The 15,240-nt window shown below is 37.5% G+C and overlaps 1 protein-coding gene across 1 annotated transcript in view; it reads right to left on the bottom strand.

The window, feature by feature from the left end:
• ZNF385D (zinc finger protein 385D) overlaps positions 1-15,240 on the bottom strand; it is a 231,206-nt gene that overhangs the window by 27,801 nt on the left and 188,165 nt on the right. The window contains exon 4 of the mRNA XM_082460776.1: positions 3,087-3,320. Coding sequence (XP_082316902.1) covers positions 3,087-3,320 — 234 coding nt within the window. The remainder of the gene's footprint in view (positions 1-3,086; positions 3,321-15,240) is intronic.

Below are 15,240 nucleotides of genomic sequence, written 5' to 3'. Positions count from 1 at the left end.
ACAATTTAAATGCAAAGGACACATCTCCCCATGCTGCAGCCTGGTTGCTTCTGAGCACAATTGATATTCAAACTTGGTTTCCCGAAAAACACAGCCCAATCTTAACAGTATTTTCCTAATATCTGGCTCTAAGAAGTAATTGGAGAAGTCTTTTAAAGTTATATTGACAGAGTGGGGTTGAGTGAAGGATGTAGTGGGTAGGGTGGTGATTGTGGTCTGCCCTGTGTGTAGCTAGGAAGGGGGTCCTTAAAGAGAATTAGAGAACAATGATTAAACGGACTATCCAAAGGGGGTCCGCTTTCCACCAGTGCCATGATCTGGTAACTCTAAATAATGTCGGTGATAAGGACTCTTCCCTGAAGAATATTTCATTGGTCTATATTCTAAACAATGGAGGTGGTTACTGCTGAGATTTAGTATATACTAAATTAGCACATCACATGCTCCATGGAAATTAGTTTGTAGAACTCTCCATTTTACGGTCATCCCCAGAAACACACAAATTCGGTTACAAGCTTTAGTTTCACTAATCATTTCATAGCGGTTTGAAATCCTTTGAGCTCACAAAGGCTGCAATTCATGCCCTTGGGTTACTACCCATGTTTCATGAAAACAGCAGATTATAAATGAACAATGATAGTCCTGAGACTGTAAAGATAAAGACACAGAATTTGAGTTAATTTAGTTCTGTCATTCTATGTGATCACTTGAAGGTTTTAAGGGTAAAAGAGTGGAAGCTGGGTGGTGGACCGGCTTTGGTGGGTAAGGTCCAGTTTGCCCACATTGGTAGCTGGCTGTGCTGGCCGCCTTCCCTGCCCTATCTCCTTTCCCAACTCCACTAACCTGGTCCCTTCATCTCCCTAAAAACTATTTGCCCTGACATCCTTGTCTCAGAGTCTGCTTCTCATGGAACCCAAACTAGAACCCACCACAATAATCCTATGATGAGACTTACAAGGACCACTCTTACTCTTGACAGGAGAGGGACATATGCAGAGCCTTGCCCTCTACAATCACCCCGCAGTTTTACCAACATCACACCCCGAGGGGAAGATCTCTGAAGCAGGAAGGGAAATACAGGAACCAAGAACCCCAAGTAGCACCTTGGAGGGAAGGGGAGTGGCCGCAGTCCCCCGAATGGGCTGAAGGCTTGGAGGGGACACCCTTAGAAAGGGACTCAAGTAAGGGTGACAACCAAAATCATGTCTTAAACTTCCAGGTGAGATGGTTACACTAGTTCTCAGCTCTGCCTGCAAAACACTTGCCAGGTTTTTTGTTTTGGTTTTTTTCTTTTCCCAAACACTATAGCTTCCCAGGCCCTGGATATATAATAAATCAGAATCCCAGGATGTAGGAGATAGATATATATATGTATTTGTATTTAAATAAATATAAATGCATTTATATATAAACATATGGATATATTTTACATTCACATAAAATATATATATATACATAAAGCTCCAACGGCAATTCTTACACACGAACCAGAGATGACCATAGAACTGTAATATGGAAAATGTTGACCTGATGTGATATAAACAAATAAGTCATCCCTTCTTTGCCTCCTTATCAGATGTTTCTGATCAGAATTCGGAAAGGACATCCAAGTTCTTCGTAAATTAACTCCAACCTCAAAGGCTATGGTTTGTTTATCTGTCGAAATAGATCCTCCCTCAAAATGAATGTGTTTCTCTGTCACTATGGGGGGATGATCAAGAATTCTGGAAAAGTAAATGGATTTCCAATGATGCCCATGCTCTCCCAGTGATCTCACATTCAGGAAGAACATATTCGCAGGAGTAAACAGAGGACAAATCTGAATGATACAGATTCTGACTTGGGGCCAGATGCTATTCTGTGTCTCCCAGCCCCTGAACTCATGAACTCTCCCTGACTACAACTCATGTTGCCTGCAGGAGAAGGATGTGTGCGGAAAGAATTGTCCTCCTTCTGCAATTACCCCCTTAGAGTCTTGAAGTCAGTACTTGAATATTACGCGTGCAGCACAATGATTGGTCGATGACGCCATCAACACACAGCTGCACTATTAACTCAGGGTATGATTCACAAATGATTCTTTTTCTATTGTAATTGCTGACAGAGTCCTCGCAATGAACCCAGTCTTTTAGAGAAAAACTGATGTTGGGACAAAGGGCTGGCTAAAATCTCAGGCAGGACATAAATAAATAAATAAACAAATAAAACAATAAAATCTTTATCTATTTAAATCGATATAGATATACTCTATATCTGTATCTAGTTAGATAGGTTCAGATATAGATATATAACATCTTTAAATATAGATATAGATATAAACATAGATGTATAGAAAGAGCAGGTAGATGGAATCAAAATATATCAGGAGAGAATTCCATCCCGGCTTACCAGTATTTTCTGTTATGCTATATGAAAGATTAGTGTTAGTTAGAGAGACCTGGGTTTGAATAATGGCTCTGTCACCTAACTGGTCATGTGTCTTCTCTGAGCCTCAGTCAAAACAAAGGAATAGTATCTTTACGTTGTCAGAAAGAATCAATAAAATATTATATGCAGACATCATGGCTGCCTCTAAGAAGTATTTTCTTAAGTTTAATTGTCCAGCTCATATAGATTTAGCCCAAACAACATTATTTGCCATAAAAACCATAACAGGGAGGTTTTTAACCAAAAGTGAATGGAGTTATGCAACCAACTTTTGCAACTACATTATTGGTGCAACTTCAGAAAATTTCAGTTACAAGCAAATGTGTGGAAGTAACATAGCAATCTAGAAATCATATAAATGCAAAGCTGACACTTCAGAATTATATTCTAGTGTCTCTCTTAATGTTTATAAAACACAAACACACATCCATACACACAAACACATATACAGCATGGCAAGGGAGCCCTGGAAACCCTTCCTTGCCCCCCTGTAAATGACACTTTGTTTGTCATTTTTACGTTTTAATGGTTAATCAATTCCATGTAATAATTGCCAGTTTTCTGCCTCCCCCTCTGTCCCCTGCTGCAAAAGATCTAATCTATTCAGAGGAAGATAATTGCAGAGCTGTTGAGACAGAAAATAAATCGCTGCATCTCACCACTGTTGTGCGCCTCCAGCTGTGAGGTGGAGTTGACAGCAACCTTGCATAGAGAACAGTAAAGCAGCCGTTTTGCCTTTTCTTCCTCAGTCTCCGTGGAAGGACAGGAGCTATTGCCAGTGGCTGTCGTGGGGCTTTTCTCCACTTTAGAAGTGATCTCAGTTGTCATAACGCTGCTTTTGCGAATTTCCACAGTTGTCGTCGTTGATATTGCTGGTGTCCCTGTGGTACTGTCTGCAGTCAAAGTAGCACAGAAGAAAAGGCAAAAACAGTGGTATTACCTTTCCCTATTCGAAAGTGTATCCCTAATATTACATTCTGCTAATAATGATAAGAACAGCTAGCAATTGCTGCTTGTCAACTATGTGTCAATCATCTCCTGAGGAAATGTACATAGATGACCACTTATAGTTTTGTCTATTGATATAACACATTCGGACAATTCTAGAAAATATATACAAATAGGCTTTAACGTTTTTCCATGGGGTAAATAAACATATTCACAAATTTCTCTTGTTAACATATGGCCTTAGTAAAATAATCTTTACAGTGCATTGTGCTTTGTATATTTCTACAAGGATGGCTTAAAAAAAATAAAATGGAGGATAAATGTTTTTAAGATATCTTAATTTTTCTTTACTACTTGTCTATTTTCCTTCTACATCTCTTTCTTTAATTAAAAAATAGGTAAAATAGGTACTGTTCCTCCTGTGTATGCTTGTGCAAACTATAGAAAAATAAAGAACCCTGATATCATATCGCTTTGTCCAGATCAAAGGTTTAGAAAATCGTTGCCTTATTTACAAAGAGTTGTATATTGGACAGGTACAAAAATCATCTATATACAAATAAGACGAATTCTAATCTAGCATAATTTATTAAATGTATGCTCTGCGCCAGGCTGTGTTCAGGGAGCTTGTGACACAAAAGTATTCAAACATCAACAGCCATTCTTTATAATTCTTTATAAGGCATTCACAGACTGGTCACACCATGTTAATGTCACAGCTTTCAAGAGCTTGATGACCAAGAAAGTGTTGATGCGCTGTAACCCTACAACCCTTCTGCCTCTGAAGTCTGATTCTGAAGCTGGAGAGGTCAACCTCCAAAGTAAGACTACCTTGTCCTAACTTCACTTGGGTGTACACAGCTCCCAACCCAAATAGGCTAGTTAACACGATGTCAGCAATGTCTGCCATACCCAACAATGAATTGCAAATGAGCCCTACGCCCTGTGCTTTCTATTTTTATATTACTTTTTGCTGCCTCCCGGCTGGCTAGTTCTTAACCTCTTATTCAAAATATTCCCGGGCTGTCTCAGCTGCTCTTGGAATTGTTTCTCATTCCATATGCTGCTGTGGTCACTATCCAATGCCACACTGTAAAGTCCATGATAAATGGAGTGGGCAGTGGCTGTAAAGGACAGTGGTCTACCTGCAATGAAGTGTTGTCCTCATAAACACTTACTTCTTTTTAGTTTATGTTATTGAGATGCCTTGTAACTTGGATTTGCCCTTTGATCCAGAGAGAGAGGTGGGAATATGGGTGAGGTTGCTTACGGCTTCTTTCCCAAATATGGCATCAGACACACTAGTCAATCAGAAGAGAAATGGGCTCTTGTTTTCTTTTTTTTAATTAATTAATTAATTTTCATTAAAAATAATATTATTGAAATATAGTTGATTTACAATGCTTCGGGTGTACAGTAAAGCGATTCAGTTATATATATATGTGTGTATATGTATACATATAATATATACTTTTATATATGTGTGTATATATATATATTCTTTTTCAGATTCATGTTGAGGGCTATTGTATAAAACGATTCATCTGGCTCTACCCTTTGCCTGACACTTCCTATACTTTTAATCACTTATTTAGCTGTAAGACCATTAAGTAAGTCCCCTGCAGTGTTGTGGAGAATATCCTCCAACCATTTAGAAAAAAAAAAAAAAGAAACATAGTGTCATGACTAGTCTCTTTCATGGCTAGAGAAAAATAAATAAAATTATCCTAACACTGAATTTTGCCACCAGAATACATTTATTTCCTTGAACACTGAGAGGCCCACTTCCTGATTGGTGTTTACTAAGATACCAACATTAAAATATCAGGTAATTGCCAGAAAATATTTCTGAGACTCTAGATATGGCATAAAACACAACAACCAACTTGAGATGGTCCAGTAGGCATCATTGCGCCCAGCAAACCGGAAATTATTCTTTGAAAGCATGTGCATGAGTGTCTGTGAACAAATAGCAAATGGCCAGTTCATTTGCTAAGTGTTTTATATATGTAATTTCATTTAACCGTCACACATACTTTTGAAAATGAAGAAATTTCAGAAGTTAAGGAAACTTCCAAATGTCACACAAGTAGTATATGGTGAGTCAGGACACACTGTTTCATGGAATTAAGAAATTAGGGATTTGGGGAAAAATGTATTGTGAATGATGTTCTTGGCCATAATAATGAACCTCCATAGTAAGGTCACAAAGAGTAGTGGGCTAAAACCACTCAATTGTTTTTATGATCAGTTCTATGGGAAGTGACAACCATAAAGACAGGTATAATTAAACTTATTGTGGCCACTTGCTGGAGCCAGAGTGTGATACTGTAGGTGTTTATTTCATTTAAATCTAAATAAGGATATCCCTAGTAGTACCCTACTTCTAACAATTTTCCCCTGGATTGACAATGTTTATTTTATGTCTGATCCGAAAATTTTACATTGCATAGATTATAGTAATCTTAAGCCAACTTCTCTATTTACAGTGAAATTCATAACAAAAGTATAGAATAAACATAACCATGGATCTTCCAATCTCTGTGACAGCTACATCAGCGTCATTCCTAATCCCAGAGGATAATGTACATTTATACCAAGGACACCAAAGATTAGAGACACCAGACTGTCTATGTCCAGGGCTTAGTGAAGTATTAATATCGATATTTCTTAAGGCAAGTCCCTTGCAGGAGACAGGCTTAGGGGAGTTAGTATCAAAATGCTTAACTTCGGCACTTCTTACTTTGTTGCATCTTTCAGACCACATAGCTGAACAAAGATCTGCGAATTTTCTCAAGCTTGCGGTTAGTTTGAAAGAAATACAAACAGTTATATGCTTGACATTAAATTTCATATGTAGATCTTGAGTCCACAAAGATAAGAGTACTATTAATTTATAACAAGACATGAATTTTTCACTTACTCTTCATTTGCCAGTAGTAAAGAGGACTTTTTTTTTTAAAGTAAAGTAAATATATTTTAAGATTATGCCACAAAAGAATCAACTATTTCATTTAGTTGGCCCTTGGTATCTGGGGGTTCTGCATCTGCAGATTCAACCAACCAAGGATCAAATATATTTTTTTTAAAAATCCCAGAAACTTCCAAAAAACAAAATCTGAATTTATTGTGGGTAGGCAACTATTTACATAGCATTTACATTGTATTTGCAACTATATAATGTTACATTTGCAAAAACATAATGTTACATAATGTTTACATTGTATTAAGTATTGTAAGTAATTCAGAGATGATTTAAAGTAAACGGGAGGATGTGTGTAGGTTATATGCAAATACTACGTCATTTTATATAAGGGACTTGAGCATCCATAGATTGTGGTAACCACAAGGGTTCTGGAACCAATCTCGTGCAGATAAGGATGACTGTACTTTGCATAGAAAATTACATATAGCAAAGACATTTTCCTTAGTATGGTACATTAAATTACCAATTATACATAACACTTATCCAGTCATTAAAGTAAAATTTTATATCATTGATCATGTTAATAGCATATACTCTTGCTAGGATGTGATGAGAATTACCTCTGTGATCTTCCTCCTAAAACTCATAACCCCTGTCTAACCATGAGAAAAGTATAAACAAACCTAAATTTAAGGACATTCTACAAAATTCCTGACCAAGAATCCTCAAAAATATTAAGGTCATCAAAACAAGAAAACTCTGAAAAACTGTCGCAGTACAGACAAGTCTAAGGAGACAGGATTACTGAATATAATGTGGTGTCCTGGTTGGGATCCTGGGGCAAGAAAAAAAAAAAAAGAACGTAAGGAAACTAACACAACATTGTAAATCAACTAAACTCCAATATAAAATAAGAAATTAAATTCAGAAAAAGATGTGGTACATACACACAATTGTAACAGTCAGATGAAGAAAGACAAATACCATATGATTTCACTCCTAGGTGGAATCTAAAAAACCAGAACAGAGGAACAAACAAAAGAAAACAAAACCAAACTCATAGATACAGAGATTAGATAAGTTGTTACCAGAGGGGAAGGGGGGTGGAGGTGGGCAAAATGTCTAAAGGGGGTCAACTATATGGTGATGGGTGGTAACTAGACTTATGTTGGTGTTCACTCTGTAGTGTATACAGATGTTGAATTGTAATGCTGTTTACCTGAAACTTACATAATTTAAACAAATAAAAAAGAAAACAAAAAAACTTTAGGTATAAACTTATGAAATCAGAATGAAGTATGGACTCCAGGTAATAATATATCAATATTTGTTCATTAGCTTTGACAAATACACCATAGTAATGTGAGATGTTAATAATAAGGGAAACTGAGAGCATATACGGGAACCCTCTGTCGTGTTTTGTACCTTTTCTGTAGATTTAAAGGAGACTAAAATCAGAAGTTTATTTATTTTAAGAAAAATAGAATTATAACCAGTCAACAAATAGTGCATCATTTCAGTTACTTTCTAGAATCATAGTCAAAAGGGATCTTAGTGGTTTCATGGTATAGCTTTCTAGGTTTTTAGATTAGGAAATTTCAGTAAAACTGGGACTTGACATTGCATCTCCCAATTCCAAATCCTTATTGCAATTCCAGATTGTTACTCTATGTTGCAATGACTCATGTATTTGAACTTCCCTCCATCAACATTTATTGAGCTGCTATTTTGTGCTAGGAGATGGGAAGGATAATAGATGCCCATTATGTGCTGAGTGGTTCATGAGACATCCCATAATGACTTGGAATAATAATAATAATAAACTTAACAACCTTTATCAGTTTTGTCTGTTGCTATATCCTTGCACTTATACTTGGCATAAAAAGGCAGTCAATAAATATTTATTGAAAGAAAGCAATGAATGAATAAATGAATGAATGAATGAACAAAACACAATTATAGCTTATGATGGTAAAAACAATTTCAAAGCATTTATAGGTATTAACTCATTCAATCCTCATAAAAAACTAAGAGGATAAATTAGGAGTTTGGGATTAATAGATACACACTACTATATATAAAAAAGATAAACAAGGACCTACTGTATAGCACAGGGAACTATACTCAATATCTTGTAATAACATATAATGGAAAAAAATCTTAAAAATAATATATATATATATAATATATAATATACAAAGTAATATAGAATATATAAATATATGTACATATATATGTATATATATATGACTGAATCACTTTGTTGAACACCTGAAACTAACACAACACTGTAAATCAACTATACGTCAATTAAAAAAAACAAAGATGGGCATACCATTTTTATCCTCATCTTAGAGAAGAAATTGAGGTATGGAGAGATTTGGGAACTTGCGCAATGCCAGAGCTGCCAGCTGAAGCACAATGATTTGAACTCAGACAGTCTGGCTCAGAAGCACAAGCTCTTCATTTATTTTTCATTGCTAAAATTTTGATTTTGTTCGTAAAAGAACTGACTATATCCCTTTCAGTTAATTCCAATTAGTCGTGATTTATTATGAGTGTTGGAAGATAGAATCTTAAAAATTTGACTTAAAAAAAACTGAACTTGGCCCGAGCTAGAGTCAATCATGTATGCCCAATCATACATTTATGCTAATGTATTAAGTTGCTGGAGTCCATTTAGAAGGAGAGGAGAAAAAAAACCCTACAGCTCTCAAACAACCTCTTCTGCAAAATGATAAGAGTAACGCACAAGCCTTCCTCATTGCACTTTTTTCTTTTGTCTTTTCCAAAAGATGCAAAACTAGAATAACGATTCACTTTTCTTAATGTTTCCCAGATTCAGATTTCTTTGCGCTATTCAACCAATGACCCAATGGGAACAATCTATGTGACTGGGAGTCGAAAAGAATGGGTGCATTCCAGTGGGAAGGAACGGTTTGAGATGGCTGGGGTTTGCATTTCTGTGCCGTTTTTCCGCCAGTGCCCTCGAGCAAACATTCATTATTGTAACTGTCACTATTTGGCTTTGACATCAGAACAGATTGTTAATACTTTGTGGAATGGGGCTTTAGTGGAGAATGAAAGGAAAATTGTCAGTATTCAGAGTGGCCCATTTTGGCCCTCATTCTTATATAAAAACACTGTAAATACTTTTTTAAAAAATTCAAAAAGCATAAGAAAAGATTCCAGAAATAATCAACAACTTGAATTCTAGATAATAAAATGAAACAGCCAAGTTACACGGTCCAGGTAAGAAATTTATTCTCTTAGTTACAGACTTCATAACCCAACTGAGAGAACCAGATGTGAGTTATTTAAGTTTCCTCCCAGGTAACAGAAATTAATAGTATGTCCCAAAGATAGTCATCATGTTTTCTGCTAGACTGAAGACCCAGAATGATACACAATTTATTTCCTTCTTCTCTGTGTGAAATGAAGTCTCAACCAGGCTTGCTAGCAAGTGAGAACAGCTGCTTCCTCTTAAATATGCTGACATTCTGAAGTATAAAAAGGTGCTTCATTACAAAAATTTAAAAATCCCAAGTTTTTAGAAATTATTACTGGTGGTTTCCTTCCTCTGGATTTCATCCAATTTGATCAACATTGACCGGGCATAGTACCAGCCTCTTAGACACAGGCAGGAATGGCCCCTGCACTGGCCTCCACGTATCACAAGCCACTGAAACAAAAGTCTATTTTTGCATTTTTTTGATCTTATAAAAACACTTTTTAGACAGTTTGATAACCAGCTGAGCAAATGGAAATTTTAATTAGAAAGGGAAGTGAGAGCTGGACTGGTGTCCCAAAGGCCAGAGTATCGAGTCTGAAAGTTCACAGGTTTGTGTGTGATTGTGTGCATAGATGTTTATGATTTGTGCATCTATGTGTATGCATGTGTGGTTATGTGTGTGCATGTGTGTCTATGTGTGTGCATGCATGTCTATGTGTGTGCATGTGTGGCTATGTATGTTGAGAGGTAAAAGGAGATCACAGCCTCTATCTGGAAACCAGAGAAAAAGGTTTGTTTTCAAATCACCAATCACCTCAAATCACCGAAAGGTATGTTTAGGCAAAGTCCCCCCAAAACATCCCCTCCCTCTTTCCGCTATGGTGATACAGGAAATGCTTAAAATTGCTTGGGAATCCTGAGTCCACAAAATGAGGTTGGGGAGGAAGGATGCTTCCGCAGTGGGCTACCTGATTGGGGTGGGTCCAGTCACCACCCAGAGGGCTGGCTTGGGGCACAGCTTCTGCCCTGTTCCTGCAGAGCTGTGTTATCATTCGGTAGGGCTCAGGGCTGACTCAGGCAGGGAGATTCTTTGACCTTCAGGTCACAAAGGCAATCCCTGGGTAAAGGCTGGGGGGCTGCCAGGGAAGCTTGAGGTACAGCTTGTAAACATTTAGCTATACAGTGCATGGTCTCCATTTGAACTCTTGCCTTGGCCCTGAAACTTTTGGGGTGGACCTGACTGAACGCTCATGTGTCAGACCCTGTGTTAATCACTGGAGGTTAAAAAGTAAACATGATGTACTCAGCCATAAAAAAGAACGAAATAATGCCATTTGCAGCAACATGGATGCAACTAGAGATTATCATACTAAGTGAAGTAAGTCAGACAAAGACAAATATATGATATCACTCATCTGTGGAATCTAATTTTTAAAAATATGACACTGACAGAAATGAACTTATTTACAAAACAGAAACAGATTTACAGATATCAAAAACAAACTTATGGTTACCAAAGGGGAAACGTGGGGCGGGGGAGGGATAAATCAGGAGCTTGGGATGAATGTACACACACTACTATATATAAGATAGATAACCAACAAGGACCTATTGTATAGCACAGGGAGAAAAGAATCTGAAAAAGAATGAATATATGTATTTGTGCAACTAATCACTTTGCTGTACACCTGAAACTAACACAACATTGTAAATCAACTCTACTTCAATAAAATTAAGAAAAAAACAAAAGTAAACACAAAGTCATTTGTGTACTAGAGTGACAGGGCTCCAATACCACAAGAGGGGAGGGAACAATGGATTTGCTCTCTTTGAGGAAGTAGAGCAGGAAGAGGCATCACCAGAAAATACCAGAAAAATACCTGTACTTCAAACTCTAACTTTATCACACCTCCAAAGTTCTGTTATTTGGAAGTGCCATGCAAAAAGTGATCCACTGATTAAAACTCTTAATGTCCTAAGGGCTCAGGTGAGTAATTCTTTCTACCTTTACATCCTTTGAACTAGAGTTCCCATGTCTTTTGTGCATCAGAAATTATAGGAAGGCAAGCGATTTCAAAAACTTACATAACAAAAATATCTAACTGCAACTTCTGAGATGTGTCCCGAAGCTGTCCAATCTACCATCTGTTTGAGACAATTACATCAAGAGTAGATTCAGACTGAGGGATCCTGGTGATTGATCTGTTGAACTCACTTTGGGCCGTGTACACCAGGTGCAGCTTAGAACATAAATTATTCTGCTGAAAACTATTTTCAGAGCCTGTTGAAAGAAAGAGCTGATTCAACTTCTGGATTTTTCCTCTTGAAGCCAGGACTCATTAGTTTCATGGGGATCGGCCATTTTTTTAAGAGGATCATGTGATTTGAGAGGGTAACGTGAGATTACTTTCATTTTATAGGAACATTTATCAGGAATTTAGGTTATTCCTATCAATTCCTAAAATTGGCGGGGTTGGGGGGGTGGTAAGAAGGCTAGAGAATCAGGTTGTTAGGTTAGCGAATGATGCAGAAGCCCTCAGAAGGTGGTGGTGGTCAGAACCTGATCAAAGGATGCTTGACTTGGGACAGGAAGTAGAGAGTGGGGCTAACGTGAAGGAAAGAAGGCAAGAGGACCAGGCCAAGGAGAAGGGAGATCAGAGGCTCTGGAAGCACCAAGGGCTCAGCAGGGATTACCCAGGTCCTGGGGAGTTAGGCGGGATCCAACAGTTGGCCAACGGAAGCTGAGACCTACTTTGTATCTTCTAACCTTAAATGTCCTTGACCTCAGAAGGGAGGTCTCTAGTTTGTTTGTTTATGTATTTATTTATTTATTTTAAACTTCTAATTTTATATTGGAATATAGTTAACAATGTTGTGTTAGTTTCAGGTGAACAATGAAGTGATTCAGTTATACGTATACATGTATCTATTCTTTTTCAAATTCTTTTCCCATTTAGGCTGTTACATAATAGTAGTTTAAACTGGGATTTCACCAAGTAAAAGCAGCATAAATCTAGGCGGTAGTCAGCGCCCCCCGCCCCCCTCCAGCCCTACACACACACCCAACAGGAAAAGGCAGACAATGTAAAGGAGTGAAGCTGGGCAATTGACACTGATAGAATTACTCACTGTGGTAAACTGGAGAGCACATAACTCCACAAAAATGGGGGAGTTCATTGTACACTTCTGGTCAGCCATCTTAGAAATTCATGCCCCGTTTTACCAGATGCTTTGATTATTATTTTGGTGAAAGCCAGAAAGTTTCATGTGCAATTTCCAAATTTTAAGTGTTAGCAGCTGTGTGTGTGTGTGTGCGTGTGTGTGTGTGTGAGAACTCTTGTGGACCACAATCTTCTCTGTGGGCTGTGGGCTGCCACTTTGAAAGATGCTCTCGCGACACTGTGTCTGTGCCCCAAACCCTGCTCATTTCCACAGTGGTTCTGAGATGCTGGGCTTATGACTGGCCTGAGGCTGTCCCGTCAGAAGGCAAGGTCTCTATTCCAAGGAGAGAAAGCTGGTTAGAGTTAGTCTTATATTTTTCTTTACCAGATAGTTTGCCCTCATTTCTTTCTTTCAAGTTCACAAGGAGAGACTCATTCTAGGGCAGGAGCCTGACATGTCTCGCCAGCTGTGCGTAAAGCATTATGACTTAATATCCCAGTGTCACCTCAACATGACATCTCAATCAATATCTTATCACATTGCAGCCTTAGTTTCTCAAAGTCAATGGGGATTGTATTCCTTACTCCTACAGCTTATATTTAATATACTCCATATGCAACTATAACAAAGCTTGCTAGATATTTGGTAATTGATAAATACAGAGGCTGCTGTCAACAAATTTGTTCTGTTAGGTATTTGCCTTTCTTTCAAAAGTTGAGCTCGTACCCCCATAAGGCACTAGACTGAACATCGGCACAGCGATATAAATAGCAAATCTCTGACCTGCTAACCTAAGTTTTCACCCTAAATCATTTTCACCTTATAATTTTCTTTCACTCTATTTTCTCTGTGCTCTTTTGGCTGTCACAGCATCCAACAACGATGCAGCCAAGATGTTGGAAACTTTTGTGAATCAAAAATCATCCTGTTCCTGTAAACTAGTGGTTCCGAAACGTTACTATACATTGAACCACCTGGAGGTTTAATCAAACACAGATTGTTGATTACCACCCTTAGAGTTTATGGTTCCTAGGTCTGGGCTGCGGCCTGAATATCTTTATTTCTAACAAATACCCCATGTTTTTGCTGCTTCTGGGCTGAGGATGACACTTCAGGAACCACCACTGACAGACCTGTCAACTACTTTCTGATTTAGCTTAATTGGTCTCAGCGCTAGAGCTATAATGACAATTAAATAGAAAGTCATGAATGTAAAAAAAGGGAAATAGAGATTGGGTGACCAAGGTCCTATTTTGCCTGTGACTAAGGGAGTTTCTGAGACATGGGATTTTTAGTACTTTCAGGGAAAGTCCCTTGCAAGTCAGGACAAGTTAACCACCTTAAGAGGGAATTCAGAATAAATTAGAGAAAAACTCTTTAAAAATATTTTAGATACCTGAACAAGCAATGACTATCTCTGCGGAAAGATGCAGTTTTGGGGATAGATGTGATTATAAATGAGGGAGGATGGAGACAATTCACATCCTTGAAACAGAGAAGAATAACTATGGGGCTTAATTAACCTGCCATTTAGCCTTTAAACCAGGGGCTCTTTTGTAAGATACAGTCTTCTCTTCCTAACTTAGAATCTGTGTGTTTCCAAGGAAATTTGTTTCCTACACCACTCACAGAATGTATACTTCATCCTTTCCAAACATAAATTAATCCAAAGTAAATTAATTCAAAACTAAGTTATTTGAACAAGTATCATATGATTTCACTTATATGTGATAAGTGATAAATAAAAATGATACAAATGAACAGAAACAGACTCACAGACTTAGAAAACAAACTTATGGTTACCAAAGGGGAAACATGGGGGGAGGAAGGATAAATTAGGAGTTTTGGATTAACATATACATACTACTATATATAAAACAGATAATCATCAAGGACCTACTGTATAGCACAGGGAACTCTATGCAATTATTTTGCAATAACCTATAATGGAAAATAATCTGGAAAAGAATGGATATATGTATATGTATAACCAAATCACTTTGCTGTACACCTGAAACTAACACAACATTGTATATCAACTATACTCCAATATAAAATAACAAGTAAATTTTTTAAAAAAAGCAAAAAACAAACAAACAAAAAACCCAGGTTACTTGGAAGGCAGGGCCGCGAGGCCTTGGGAGAGTTGATTGAGTGGGTTCGACCACTGTACATACAACTGATAAGCACCAAGAAGAAGGGGTGAGTTTTGTCAGAATCTGTGAACTTTCTGATAAACATTACAAAAGGGAAAGAAAGAGGAAGACAAAAAAGAAAATCCATTTATTCCAAAGCTATTTTAAGTGACTCAGATGCCACTAAAAGGCATAGGAAACTGCCTTTTTGGGTTTCTAATAGAGTTTTTTTTTTTTTTCCCCTTAGTAAGGCAGAAGGAAAAAGAAAATGTTTCCAAATCTACGAATGGTAGTTCCCCTCTTTCAAGAGTTTTCTGCAAGGAAAAAAAATTGCTGCATGCCACAGTGACACTTCCCATTTCATTAACGAGGAGACACGCGCACTGAAAAATTTCCAATCTGGCAAAAAG

Source organism: Balaenoptera physalus, assembly GCF_965194825.1.
Source record: "Balaenoptera physalus genome assembly, chromosome: 4".
Taxonomy (NCBI): Eukaryota; Metazoa; Chordata; class Mammalia; order Artiodactyla; family Balaenopteridae; genus Balaenoptera; species Balaenoptera physalus.
This window is presented reverse-complemented; position numbering and strand designations above follow the sequence as displayed.